Genomic DNA, 14614 nt, shown 5'->3' on the forward strand with positions numbered 1-14614 from the left:
AAATAAAATAAATTATTATCATTTTTATACCGCTGAAAATGAAAAATAGCATTAAATTAAATGTAAAAAGTGGTATTAAGTCAAAAGATAAGAGCGCTTGAAGCAATTTCTTGCCAAACTCCTGCGGGAGTCATTTATTTTGGAAAGCAGTGTTGTGACGGAGCGGCGCCGTCCCTGCGCGCGGCCCCGGCGAGAGCGCGCGTGCCCGTCTCTGTCTGCTGCGCACCTTTATATCGCAAATACACATTTTAAACCCGTTTACCACATTTTCTTCAGCGCACACTTAAACGTCAGTTCTGTCTGTCTAAAACACGCTAAATCTACTGTTACACGCTCCTGCCCCCTGTTTATATTTCGTCAACCTGGGCAATACATTTCATTTAAAAATCCGTAAACCAAGTAATAAAATAACTGCGGCCTAAAGTGTGAATACATACTAAGAAACCCATATATTTCAGTTAATCTCACCAGAGTCTTTTCCTCATCAAAACAAAAGGTCTGGTGTGGCAGGTGGAGCATTGGACAGACAATGTCTGTGTCCAATGCATTTGTTGTGTCTTATATGAGTTTTGGAAGCTACAAAACCCAAGGAATTTGAAATTGCACTGACGCTCACGCAAACAGTTCTGTGTCAGATACAGTAACACTTTGATTTAGTGGTATTCGGAATATTGTGACTGCCCTAAAAATAGAGAAACACATTGTGGTATTTTATGATGTAATTTAGGCTTCAAACTTCCCAGAATTGATGAGAAAGATAGAAAACACAGCTCTGGTAAAGTATGAATTGTCCTTTTCTTGTCAGTGATGAATGATAATGATGGAACGACAAGGCTGTTTTAATTACATGTTATATTTGTGTACTGTAATATCAGAATATGTTACAAAAACACATTTTAATGCAGGTATTCAGTATTTTGTAACTAAACGCATTTTCAAAGCATTCTCCCCGTTAATAATGGTAATGATGACCAAAGGTTGTCTATTGCTTTGACGGAGCGCTTGTATTTACTCGTTATTTACTGTTACTCGTTTGACAGAGATTGATTATAGACGCGGCAAGAGGAGAGTTCACTCTGAGACAATGATATAAAACCGACTCTTTGTCCCCGTCTCACTGTAAGACACCATTTCCTTTACGATGAGTATTCTTTCTATTTCAAACGGCCACGACTGTGCAGCGTTTACCGGGAAAGGAGAAGAGCTTGCTGTCCACTGTGCGGGCTATGGACTGCAGTTTGACCACGTCCATGGACTGTCCGATGTGCACGGTGGAGGGCATGCTCCCCAGGGTCCCGCGCACAAACTCTGCCACCTCCTGCACCGAGAACATCTGCAGGAGCTCGTCGAAAATGGCCGGGAAAGAGTTGAGGAGAGCCGCCTGACAAGACAGGGGGAAAGCAGAGGATGAGCGAGCGGGAGAGGTGTAGATTTGAGGGAGAGAAAGGAGATTGAGATCCGGTGAGGATACACGTCAAAGGAGAAATATTAGTAGTCAAGATGCCGGCTTTATGATTTCGGGAACGTGATATCACTTAGGACACTGTGTAGTTTGTTTTCCTGAATTATTTATGCTTTGAGATTTCACTCCAGTTTATTCCCGTAGCATGGAAGATTACATGGAACCTACTATGAGGGTTATACTTCTCAAATATCATCTTTAGACTTGGCACAAGTTATTTAAGTTCAACGTATGTTTTTCCTCACTCTTCAAAAATGTCCTATAAACCTTCAAGAACCAAAAAGTCTTCAAACTTTTACAGAACTATTTTCTAACATATTTTCCAATAGCCATATGTATGATTTGCAAAAAGGTTATTGTACATTTACAACTTCCCCCAGTCAAAGAAGTCGTACATTGTGGACTTTAGCTTTCTGTCAAGTTATAATACTTTTCAAAGTAAAATCAACATGTGAACTATAGAAGATCCTGAGGGCCACGTTAAATGAAGTAAAACTTTAATAAAGGAGTCTACTTAATACATAAATTAACAAAGAACTTAACAAATGCTTTTATTAAAAGTGTTTTTATAAGACGAGTTACTACATGAATTGGTAAATGCTTTTATAAAAGCATGTAAAAGTTTTTACTAATTCATTTAATAAATTGCCTTTTAAAAACAGTTTTTTTTAATCAATAAACAAAGTTTAATAAGAGCATTTGCAAATAAAAGTATTAAATTGTCTTTTAAAAATGCATCATAACGCATTATGTTAATGTATTAAATGTTACTTAAAGAGTGGCTCTCAGGGTCTTTGTATTCATGTACTTTAGTCATTCGTGCTTGAGTGAATCGTGGTGTCACAGGGACTGATGGCACAGATTGGCAGCTTCACTTCTGTCAGTCTATCACAGGGCAGCTGTGGCTCTCAGGGCCAGATCAGAGGAGAAGCCTACATGAGCTGCAGCTTGGGGCCTCACGTGCTGATTTATCATTTTAGAATAAGGTTTAGTAGTGTCCTCAACTATCAACCTGATGCAAATAAACAAAAAAGATTCTTGGCCTTAAAATTCAACAGAATACATTACATTATTTATGTTTTGCACGTTTTTCCTGAGGGGACTTTGTTGTTAATTTCCCTTTCTTAACAAAATACTTTATTTTAAGTGAAATTTGCATTTTTGAAATGTCATCAGAGGTATTCGTAATGTATTTATATTATTTAAAACCTACAGATGGGGCCTCAAATATAATAGCCTAGGGCCTTTCAGACCCATAATCCATCCCTGGAGTCTACACAAGTCTCTTACCCGCACTGAGTAAGTGACTCTATAATGCATTGTAAAGTGCTTTGTGTTTCTTAAGATATATGGTCAAATAATTACTGCATCTGATTTAACATTTGTAGACAAAAACTGGCATCAAAGATTTTAGTCAAGGCTGTGACTTTGCTTAAATGATGCATTCAGTGCCACTGTTTTTTGCTGTAAAAGGCAGTTTTGCTTAATGAATGCTGACATCAAGGTCTGACTTAATGGGGCCTGCACAGCCTTGGCGCTGAGGGGCGTTCAATGCATCGGGACATTTGGACGTCTGACACATGGATTTTTGGGTGTGACATAAAACAAGTGAAGTTGAGTTACTTGTGTTTGTGATGCATTCAAGGGAAATCAGACAGTAAAAATGAATGGGTACAGTCATGTCTTTTTAGTTGCTGTGCCTTGGATTATAAACTGTTGATATCGTTATCGGTTAGAACTGCTCTATCACGGAAAATCTAATACTATGTTCATATAGAGACATTTGTTGATATTTTTGTCCAGCTTTGGGTTAATTGTTATTTAGAACTACCTCTTCCATAGTTTAGTTTAATTTTAGACCCGGTTTATGGTTTTAATTTAGGCCCGATAAAGTCAGGGTTTAGCTCTTTAGAGGATGATCTATTCCACGTCTCCTTCTGATCCATTCATTTCTACTGTCTGTGCTCGTGTTACAAAGTGTTCCGTCGGTGTAAATCCCACTTGAAGTCATTTGGTAGCAAAAAGTTAGTGTTATAAAACAGTGGTTAATGTGACACGCAGCAGGAGGGTGCGCCGGACCAGACTGGGCTCCATCCACACTGCTCTGTACTCACTGAGAGAGGAGAGGCCTGCGATGCACCGGAGCCAAGGGCCTGAGTGCAATTCCCCTGCCCACCACCAGGGGCCTGTCCAAGGCCTGAGGGGAACGCTTGACCCAGGGCAGCGGCTAGAGCTAAGGGAGGGCCAAGAGGGGGCGTGGGGGTCGGGTTTGAACCGGGGCAATGCCGGGAGCCCTAGGGTGCACCCAGGGAGCAAAGGATCATGGGAAACCGGCATATACGGGTGGAGATATAGGTCCAAGTAGGAGGTAAAAAGGAGAGAAAGGATAATTAAATAAAAACTAGCAAATGAAAGACTCATGCTAACAGAAAAACTTTGAGTCAAAGATTTATCTACATTTCTAGGCTGCAGTGTTGCTCTCAAACACGGGTGAGGGCCCTTTAATCGGTCATGAACAATATTATTTGGGTTGTAAAATGATTACAAATCAAGAGCTCATGTGCAAAAATAGATCAATAAATAGATACAAAAATAAAACACATTTTTAAAAGTGTTTTATTTTTGCGCTCGGCTAGCTCACTGTTAGCACCTCTACTTCCTGTCCAATCACTGACATTTCTAAATAAGTTATACAGGCAAATACGGTAGGTCTTTGCGTCTCAGTGCTCACACCGATTCTAATTTTTAGGCATTAAAATTAAAATAACACCACAAGCAGTAATCTACATATAAAAACAATCAAGTCATCTTTACTTAAAATGTCAATTGGTTGTTGATTTTATTTTTACATTTAGATAAAAGTTAGCACGGAGACACATCGAGCTAGCCAGTGCGCTGCAGTGCACAAAACCTATTATTTATAAATGTCCCTTTTTTATGCCATTTGTTTTGCAAATGAGCTCATTATACAATACATTTTCAAGTTGCAACATTGTTCCTTGGCTGATAAAGTCACAAAGGCAAGAAAAGACAAGATGCTATAGAACCATATCATCCAAACAGAGCTCTTCGCTCTCAGAATGCTGGCCTTCTGGTGGTGCCAAGAGTCTCTAAAAGTACTGTAGGAGGTAGAGCGTTTAGCTACCAAGCTCCTGTGTTATGGAATCAGCTCCCGACCCCTGTTAAATATGCTGACACAGTCTCTTCATTTAAGTCCAGGCTTAAAACGTTCCTCTTCGAAATCGCTTATGGTCAGACTAGTTAGGAACAGAAACATAAACCCACAGCTTCAGCTACGCTGCCCTAGGAGTAACTATGCTGGGGGAAGTATGACAGCTTGAGCACTATCCTCTTCTTCTTCTGACTACTTATGCTATCAAACAATATTTAGTTTTTGATTCCACTTGCAAACTGTTCACCGCCTTCTTTTCTTTCTCTCACTCCTGAGGACCTGTGGACCCAGATGCCCCTCCCCTGGTGAAGTGGTCCCTGCCCTGTGTGGACGGTCCCTCATCTGCCTGAAGAGTGGCTCCAGCTCGCTTCCGACGGTCCCTCATCTGCCTGAAGAGTGGGTCCAGCTCGCCTCCGACGGTCCCTCATCTGCCTGAAGAGTGGGTCCAGCTCGCCTCCGACGGTCCCTCCTCTGCCTGAAGAGTGGGTCCAGCTCGACTCAGACGGTCCCTCTTCTGCCTGAAGAGTGGGTCCAGCTCGCCTCCGATGGTCCCTCATCTGCCTGAAGAGTGGGTCCAGTTCGCCTCAGTCGGTCCCTCATCTGCCTGAAGAGTGGGTCCAGCTCGACTCAGACGGTCCCTCTTCTGCCTGAAGAGTGGGTCCAGCTCGCCTCCGATGGTCCCTCATCTGCCTGAAGAGTGGGTCCAGTTCGCCTCAGTCGGTCCCTCATCTGCCTGAAGAGTGGGTCCAGCTCGACTCAGACGGTCCCTCTTCTGCCTGAAGAGTGGGTCCAGCTCGCCTCCGACGGTCCCTCATCTGCCTGAAGAGTGGGTCCAGCTCGCCTCCGATGGTCCCTCATCTGCCTGAAGAGTGGGTCCAGTTCGCCTCAGTCGGTCCCTCTTCTGCCTGAAGAGTGGGTCCAGCTCGACTCAGACGGTCCCTCTTCTGCCTGAAGAGTGGGTCCAGCTCGACTCAGACGGTCCCTCATCTGCCTGAAGAGTGGGTCCAGCTCGACTCAGACGGTCCCTCTTCTGCCTGAAGAGTGGGTCCAGCTCCAGTCTCCTTGTGTCCGTCTGTCCGTCTGTGAGAGTCGGATCTCTCCTTCACTGGAACTCCTCCAGGTTTCTACGCTTTTTTCCCAAAGAGGTTTTTTTGTAGTTTTTCCTGGCCGAGAAGGAGAGTCTAAGGACAGAGGACCCTGGGACATCGTCCCTCGCCACCACAGACATTGTCTGACTCCCTCGCCACCACAGACATTGTTGATTCATTTCTCCCTGTGGCCCTCAGAGGCAACTGTTGTTGTGATTTTGGGCCTTACAAAAATAAATTGATTTGATTTGATTTGAAAAGAGCCTCTAAAGAAAATATGCTAAAAACAGACAAAACATGTAATCTAAAAAATTAAATGAATGTGTTTAGAATTGAGTAATGAATGATGAATGTAGTAATGAGCATTGCATGTGCGTGTTGTGGGTTACCTGTGTGAAGATGAGGGTCTCGGAGTTGCGGCTGTCCAGGCTCAGCACAAAGCGGATGGACTGAAACAGCTCCTGGATACTGGTCCTGAACTGGTCTTCCTCCATCCCGCATGTTGCCCTCGAGTACAGAATACGAGACTGCACGATGAACTTGAACAGGTACTCCAGCGCCTGACGGGGAGAAGTCAATCATAAAAAACTGAATAGTTGCTTCGGTTTTAAGTGAATTGAGGCAATGGGGGCAAAGTTTGTCCTGTCTGTGTCTTGTAAACTGTGTAAGTACTGTATATACTGTCTATTGTATGTATAACTACTCTTTAAACTACAAGCTCAAATAACAGTGTAATAACAGCAACACCAATAAGAGCAACTACACAAAAGAGTTACTGTCTCCAGAGTACGGCGTCAGCGTTATTAAACTTCAATATGAGACCCATAATGCGCACATTTTGACACCTATTTTCCAACACAAAATGGACAAAACCTGCATCTTTGACTAAATGAATGAACATTAGTATCAAGTATGAACACAGTCAATCATTACATATGTATAAGAAAGGTGAATGCTTGCTCAGATCAGAATCTAAGCTGCTCCACGTGTCAAAATTGGCCTCAATAATTCAGGTGGTGCACTTTCCCACCGGAGTGTTTGAGTGTCATGAATATTTCAAAGTGCTGAGCTGTGGCTGAACGTGCTGCACCAGGTACAGAGCGACGCACAGACTGTTCACTGTCCCCGTCACATCCTCCTGCTGCAAAACGTATGCACAAGGACAAGGAGAAATGGAGACGATGGCAGGAGGTGCAGAGACAAGTGTACGTTATGGATTAGTGAATAATGCACGTACACTTTTGCCGGTGTTTGAGGGACGTCGGGAAAAGGTTGTGTTCATGTGACATAACATTCAAAAGTGCTCATCGCTCAAATTAGAGACGATCAGATTTAGCATTTTAACAGTCAAAATTTGCATTCTTGTTGCATTTTTTTGGTTAATAGCTGTACCTATCCACATGAAACAAAATATGGCACAAACATTTTGGATTTTTGGATGAGAGTCGAAACGTCTACTTTTTCAAACTGAGTCCAGATGACTACAACTGAAGCTTTTTCTACTTTATCAATTATTCAAAAAACAGTGAGTTGACAAAAGTTTCTGTAACCTTTGCAAACTCTGAAATGATGAAATGACACAATAGAATGTTGAAAATAATTCTATACTGGATATATTGGTGGTTTTCAGAATCTATAATGTGTAGATATCACACTGTCAATTTTCCTATTAATTATATTGTACTTTGCCATGGGATATTCAAAAGGTACAAATATTTAGCCGCATCATTTCTAGAAGGAACTAGACCTCGGCACTCACTATGTTACAATAACAAAAATCAGCATTTTGACCATAATTCATTTTAGACTCTCTCATTTGTTGTAAATATTATTGGCCTATAGAGTGTTGTGATGTCATCTGAAATTACTACTATTTGCAAATTAAACTCTTGAACCAGATCCCACAATACAGCAATTGAAATATTCAGATTCTCAATGTGGAGATTTACAAAAATAGATAGATAGATAGAAGTTAAAAAAATGGTTCTGAACTGGCAAATTTAAACCAATGTACAAATGCCATTATCATACTCTCCGTCTTCATTAAAGTACTGTATATACATTTTTTGGGCTTTTTTGCTATCCTGAAATATACATTTGGAGATATCTTTCTGAAATATCTCCAAATACTACTCATCCCATAACACATTTTTTATGAGTTAAACTAGGTAAAAATGCAAGTAGTGAAAGTACTATCTGTATTGTATGACTGTAATGGAGTTTCAATATTATGCATTTGATCATAAAGAGTCTCTTACCCTCATCGCTTCCTGTATGTGATCTTGTCTAACCACTTCAGCCGAGCGGTCCATGTACCACTTTAGACAGCGAATCAACTCCCTGTAACACGATAAAACTCCCATTACAACGTTGGATCCAAATATACTTCATAAATAAGTCATGTGTGGTGCGCTTTTACAGTAAGAGATATAGATAATATACTTTAAGTTGTTTATAACTGGTACTTACTTGTAGGCCAGTGCTCCGGCAAAGTGCTTCTGGATGTAAGTGTCCATCACAGGCTTGAAGTGGTAGTACTTACTGTCCCTGAGCAGGTTTATGATGAAGACCTAGGACAAATATTTATTTAAAACTCAATTGAGTGTTTTTTTTTTCTCAGCATATTCTAGCCTTTTGCAGATCAAGTGCATTGTGTCTGGGTAAAAAAGAAAGAGGCTCTACATAGTTTTAACTTTGCTTCAGTACATTGCATATATTGTACAAGCAGCTCTTTGGGCCAAAATGTGACCGCAGTGCGCTGTCTGCATCAAATTATAAAGCGTTGTCTTCTCCGCAAACCAGGAAGTGTGCTGTTAGCATGCTAGTTGTTGTTAGCTTTGTCATGATAGCAAAAGTTGTTATATATATATTTTTAAATAAATATATTGCTGAGAATTTTAGAAATGTTCACATTTTTAAGACAGTAAAAATAAGGTACAGCAGCTTTAACAGCACATACGGTAAAATGTATTATGGAGCATAACAAAAACTAAAAAACAACAACATAATATGTAATAAGCACGAAAGCGGTCAAAACTTAACCATTTCAAATGATGGCTTTGGCTTTTTCTAAAGAAGGATGCAATCAGCAGAACTATTATGTGTATAAATATCATAACACACGTACCAATGACTGGAACACCAGTGGCCCATATTTGTCCGTGTTGTCATCAAGAATGGAGAACAAAGTGTCCAAAATGTCCTGAAGAAACTGTTAAAATAAGAGAAATAAAATGTACAATTTTGTAATTATATGTATTTTTTAAAGAATGTATTGTTGTCATGTTGACCATTTAACTAGCAGCGACGATAAGGGCAAAATATTGCTAAATTTACATCATAAACAAGCCCACCTTGACTATTTCCTCTCCGCTGACGTGCCGTAAGCGCCCCATGATGTCCATGACCCGGTCTGGATGGGCTTTCCACTTGAGCAGGGCCAACAAGTCCACTGGAAGAAGAAAACTTTTTATTTAACATTATGTTTTTTCAGCTATGCATTTATATCTAATCGATAAAAGAACTCGCAAGGCTTTAAACTCTCATCGATTCATATTTTGTTTTCAGTCGTTAACATTTTGTCATTTAACGTTGATTGTAATCGTGGCATTTTTTGTTCAGTTAAACCAGTAAATAACTAGGCCTACACCAGGACCACAACTGAAAAGGGTTATCGTTGTGTGTGAACTTTGTGTTGAAGATGAGGCGTATAAACCAGGTCTAAACCAGGTCCAAGCCACTGCATAACCCGGACTAAACCAGGACTAAGCCACCACATAACCCGGACTAAAACAGGTCCAAGCCACTACATAACCCGGACTAAACCAGGACTAAGCCACCACATAACCCAGACTAAACCAGGTCCAAGCCACTACATAACCCGGACTAAACCAGGACTAAGCCACTACATAACCCAGACTAAGCCAGGTCCAAGCCACTACATAACCCGGACTAAACCAAGTCCAAGCCACTACATTACCCGGACTAAACCAGGACTAAGCCACTACATAACCCGGACTAAACCAGGACTAAGCCACCACATAACCCGGACTAAAACAGGTCCAAGCCACTACATAACCCGGACTAAAACAGGACTAAGCCACTACATAACCCGGACTAAACCAGGACTAAGCCACTACATAACCCGGACTAAACCAAGTCCAAGCCACTACATAACCCGGACTAAACCAGGACTAAGCCACTACATAACCCGGACTAAACCAGGACTAAGCCACTACATAACCCGGACTAAACCAAGTCCAAGCCACTACATAACCCGGACTAAAACAGGACTAAGCCACTACATAACCCGGACTAAACCAGGACTAAGCCACTACATAACCCGGACTAAACCAGGACTAAGCCACTACATAACCCGGACTAAACCAGGACTAAGCCACTACATAACCCGGACTAAACCCGGACCAAAGCTACCGTTCTGGGTGAGTTTGGTGGAGGAGAGCTGGGTGGAGATCCAGAAGCTCTCCTTGGTGTTGCGTTGGAAGATGAGGCTGGAGGGGATGTTGGGGCAGCTGTTGAAGTCCTCTTTGCAGCAGGGCAGGCCCAGGTACAGGGCGTGGTTACTGAACGTCGTGTTCTCATCGCACTGAGAAGATACACGGGTCATTTATAGGGCTGTTTTCACAAATAAATAACTGAGGTATTACAACGTATTAAAATAAAAAAAATAAATAAAACAAAGCATCTCTATCCCACAATCATTCACAATCTTCTAAAGTATAAAACCTACTTTTGATGTAGTTTCTACCTTGACAAACATGCTCTGAAATACATGAAATCTGTGTATTTATCTAGCAGTTCAATGTTTTATGTTCTCTTAATGGTTTGTTTGTGGGTGTGTTTCAATGAGTTGGTTAGATGTTTTGTAGATGAAGTGGAGATGGTTTTGGACATGTACAGACAGTGAATACATGGGTCGAGTGATGTTGAGGTTAAAGCAGAATTAGATGTCGACCTTGTAAACATAAAGTTCGTGGCTTTCGTCTGAGAGCGTGGTCCCATCTTCTCTCATCAGGGGAGTGAAGGAGAAACCAAACAGTTTCTTCTCTCCTTTGTCTTTAGCTGAAAAACATACAGCATCATAGTATTTAAGTCCAAATACATGAATGGAGAGAGAAAAATAAAACATAAAGAGATAAATCAGCACAACAAATAGAAACAACCAGATACATACATCAGTTTCATAATATTCGTGTATGATAAAGTCACAAAACACATGAAATATTACACTAAAATCACCTGACCTTTATGTTTGTCTACTCTGATTTGTCTGCTCGGGTTTATTAGCAGTTTATTGTTGCGTTTTCACCAACGTTTGGGCTCATATTTAACTTAAAATAAACTTGTTTGAAGATAAAAGTCATATATAGCATGTAGTTTGTCCACTATGGCCATGCGCAGATTTAATCTCACTCAAACTGGGGAATCAAAGCCCACATTTCTGTTGCAATTTGCATTTATTGACCTTTGTTTTAACCAGGAAATGTCCTCTGCAATTTGGAATCTCTTTATAAGGGAAGTTCTAACCCTAGAGGAGAGTTTTTAGTGATAGGAGAAAGAAGAGCACCCTGGGGAAACCTACACAGACACAAGGAGAACATGCAAACTCCACACAAAAAGGCCCCACATCGTCCGGGAGTTGAATACAGGACCTTGTTGCTGTGAGGCGAGAGGCTAACTGCTGCAATAGAGAACTAGAGAGAAGTATTGCCACTGGTTCACTCTCTAAGCCACAATCACACACATCCAGCAATAAAAAGAGGGACATTTTCAGTTGGAGAATGAGTGAATCCCGTCTTACTGGAGCAGTGCCTGAACTCGAAGCGCAGGTGGGAGCCTCTGAAGCGGTCGATGGGGATGGGCAGTTTCACCACCTCGCTCCAGCGTGGACTGTTGTTGTGGAACAGGACGAAGGAGCGGTGTTCAGGGACGGTGGGTTCTCCTGAGCCCAGGCTGATGCAGTCCTGACGGGAGACAAGCAAAAAACTCAGATTTATCTTCGATTTACAGCAGAGATAAAAGTGTGGTTTTAGTAAAGTCAGTATCATTATGCTAATTGGTTTATTACTGCCAAAAGTGTTACAGTGTTGAGTGTTTTCTGTGAATACCAAAAGTGTAATGTATTATTCTAAGTGTAATGCATTGAAGACAGTGTTGTGCACTGTTGAGCTGAAATTTGGTGGACGAAAAACATAATTTAGAAAATAATTTAAAGTGAAAAGGCAAAAAATGGACATAAAGTCAAGTACACATTTGTTATTTCTAGACTTATTACTTTTCTAAGCTACATTTGTGCTAATACCTTGAGGACTTCTCCGTCTGCGTACAGCACGTACACAGTGACTTCGATGTTCTTCTGGACGCTCTTTCCTCCTCGCTCGAAGTCTCCTCGCTCCAGCGTCAGGTACAGGTCGTTTCGGATGTCACCTGCTCAGACACTAATGTTATTGCACTTGGACAACGACAACAGAACGTCATTTCATTGTTTTGTACATGTGTTATTATCCAATAACATTTTACACCACGGCCTCAAAGCCAATAGACTTCTCCTAAACATGATAAACATGTTCTATTATGCATGATGCTGGCTTTATAATATATTCATCAATCAAACAATGACATGTATTTGAATAGTAAAATTCTGACTAAAAGCAGTTCAAAGTTGATTAAAAACATACAATGGCTTAAAATATCAAAACACGCACTTTAACCTTGGTATTTCAGCAAGTATAATTTAGAATACTAAGTTACGTATGAAGAAAATACCTCAGGATTGAAGAATTTAAGAAATGTGTATATAAAATACACCAGCAGAGGGCATCAACCTCCCAGTATTTCTTTGTGAGAGACACAATGTTGTTATATTGCTGTTATTTCCGGATTGCTTTTTTACAGAAAATAACACAATAAAAGAGAGTATTGAAACTCCTCTTAAAGCAGAACAATCTCAGTAAAACCTTTACAAAATGCACAGACTTGTTAAAAACAAGCTGCAACAAATAAATGGCACAATAAAACACTTACGAAGCAAGTTAGCTTCTATAATATAAAGAATTTCCTCTCGGGAATGAATAAAAGTAATTCTGATTTTGTTAATAAATCCTTAAAGTCAGAGTTAAGCCTATGATTCAGTGCAGAGAAAAAGTAAAGACGATATACGTTAAAACCCAAAAGGTATCAGTTATTGAATGATAAGTCGATTTAGTAGGTAAGAAGTGGTTCAGAGGTAAAACAAAAGGCAGATTCACAGGAAATGAAGAGGCGAAGGCTCAAGCACTCTAAAACAAAAATGATTCATTACGTGAGAGAAATGACTTTACATCACTCTTTATCTCATCCTTTTTACAATCTATAGATCTGTCCTCTGTATATGTTTCACATCTCCATGTTGCACCACCCACCACTCTGTACGTGTCTGTAAGAGATGTGTCCAGCGGGCGGACGCAGCTAAACGGCCGCACAGCTCAGACGTACAGAAGACTAACGACCCGAGTTACAGTGTGAGCGTGCATTCATCATGAGGGCCTGTCCGAGAACAGAGGAGCTGCCAGGGAGGCCAGAGAAGACCTATTCTATCACTGACACCCGGGGCCAGGGCGGAGGGGGCGGAGGGGGCGGAGGGGGCGGAGGGGGCGGAGAGGGCGGAGGGGGCGGAGGGGACGGAGGGGACGGAGCAGGATGAATGCGGAGTGGGCACAAATCATTTTACACAACGGAGAATTTGTGTGTGACTCAATGTAATGTGTAGATTAAATATAGAGACAAGCATCGTGGTGAATTCCAGGCAGCTGGAAACAGGGATTTAACCAATTTACAACTTGAAAAAATGCCCTGAAAATATTTGGCTATGTAACAACGTGCTAGAGTTTCAAATGGAACACTCTGAGGTGGGAGCTCGTGACATTCAAATGGGAAATGATTATTAAAGCACATTGGCACCGGGGACTTCTTAATAATTTAATATTTTTCTACAATGGAACACTTCTGGACATATGAGGGATTACACCGACCTGTATTAACCTCAGTTTGAAAAGTGTTCCAAGCTGTGGGTGCAGTTTAACGGGCCTATGTCAAGTTGGACGACTCATTGAACTAAAATGCAGTTAAGATAAATATATTTAGATTTTTTATCACAGAATAGCACATTTGTTAGGCTTGTAATTGATGACATTACACTAGGAAATTACCCAGCAAACACTGGGCAAACACTTTTATTTAAAAAAATGAAAATATATATTAGAGCACCTTTATTTTGTTGAATTAATGTTTAGAGAGTCAAAAAAAAGGTTTATTTGTGTACATTATGCATAAACTTTGGATGGAATGAGTGTCCCTAGTGTGATGTCACTTCCTGTCATTTTTTCCTATGTTTTTTTTCTCCACAAATACCTACTCGTAAAACTATGATTTATTAGTACAACAGGTATAAATACACAAAATAAAGTCATAAAAACCTGTCATATTTAACTGAATGCTCACTTCCACAAATCAGTCCAGACATATATAATAATGTCACAAATTAAAGATGCAACATCTTAACCTGCTTAAAGGAACCCTGATTGGATGAGAGAGCAGTGGGTGGGGCATAAGAGTGGGCTGACCTGGCATGATGACATCGGGGAAGCCCAGTTTTCGGGTCACGGCGACTCCTCTGTTGAAGATGAGGGGATTTTCTCTTCTCACCTGCTCCATGTCTCCACGGAACAACTGCAGCGAGATGATCAGGCCTACGGGAAGAAGGAAGTCAAAATATCATTTACATAGAAATCGAAATTTGACATTATTGTGTAACATTTTTTAGACTAGTTTTATTATATTCAATCTCAGTCTTAAGCGAGATAAAGAGAGTAAATTGCAGGCAAAACCATTAAG

General features: G+C 40.8%; 1 protein-coding gene across 5 annotated transcripts in view; it reads right to left on the minus strand.

Annotated features, from left to right (window-relative positions):
- dock3 (dedicator of cytokinesis 3) overlaps nt 1–14614 on the minus strand; it is a 189485-nt gene that overhangs the window by 22669 nt on the left and 152202 nt on the right. For 3 of the 5 annotated variants that reach the window (XM_072451777.1, XM_072451773.1, XM_072451776.1), the window contains exons 14-25: nt 14344–14469; nt 12045–12169; nt 11544–11706; nt 10698–10804; nt 10157–10328; nt 9076–9173; nt 8850–8933; nt 8192–8292; nt 7981–8062; nt 6112–6282; nt 3577–3756; nt 1189–1381 (exon numbers count right to left, since the gene is read on the minus strand). In XM_072451777.1, coding sequence (XP_072307878.1) covers nt 1189–1381; nt 3577–3756; nt 6112–6282; nt 7981–8062; nt 8192–8292; nt 8850–8933; nt 9076–9173; nt 10157–10328; nt 10698–10804; nt 11544–11706; nt 12045–12169; nt 14344–14469 — 1602 coding nt within the window. The remainder of the gene's footprint in view (nt 1–1188; nt 1382–3576; nt 3757–6111; nt 6283–7980; nt 8063–8191; nt 8293–8849; nt 8934–9075; nt 9174–10156; nt 10329–10697; nt 10805–11543; nt 11707–12044; nt 12170–14343; nt 14470–14614) is intronic. The other 2 variants (XM_072451775.1, XM_072451774.1) reach the window with 1 other exon arrangement.

Source organism: Eucyclogobius newberryi, unplaced genomic scaffold (assembly GCF_026437365.1).
Source record: "Eucyclogobius newberryi isolate DKJ021-1_F unplaced genomic scaffold, fEucNew1.0.hap1 SCAF_19, whole genome shotgun sequence".
Classification (NCBI taxonomy): Eukaryota; Metazoa; Chordata; class Actinopteri; order Gobiiformes; family Gobiidae; genus Eucyclogobius; species Eucyclogobius newberryi.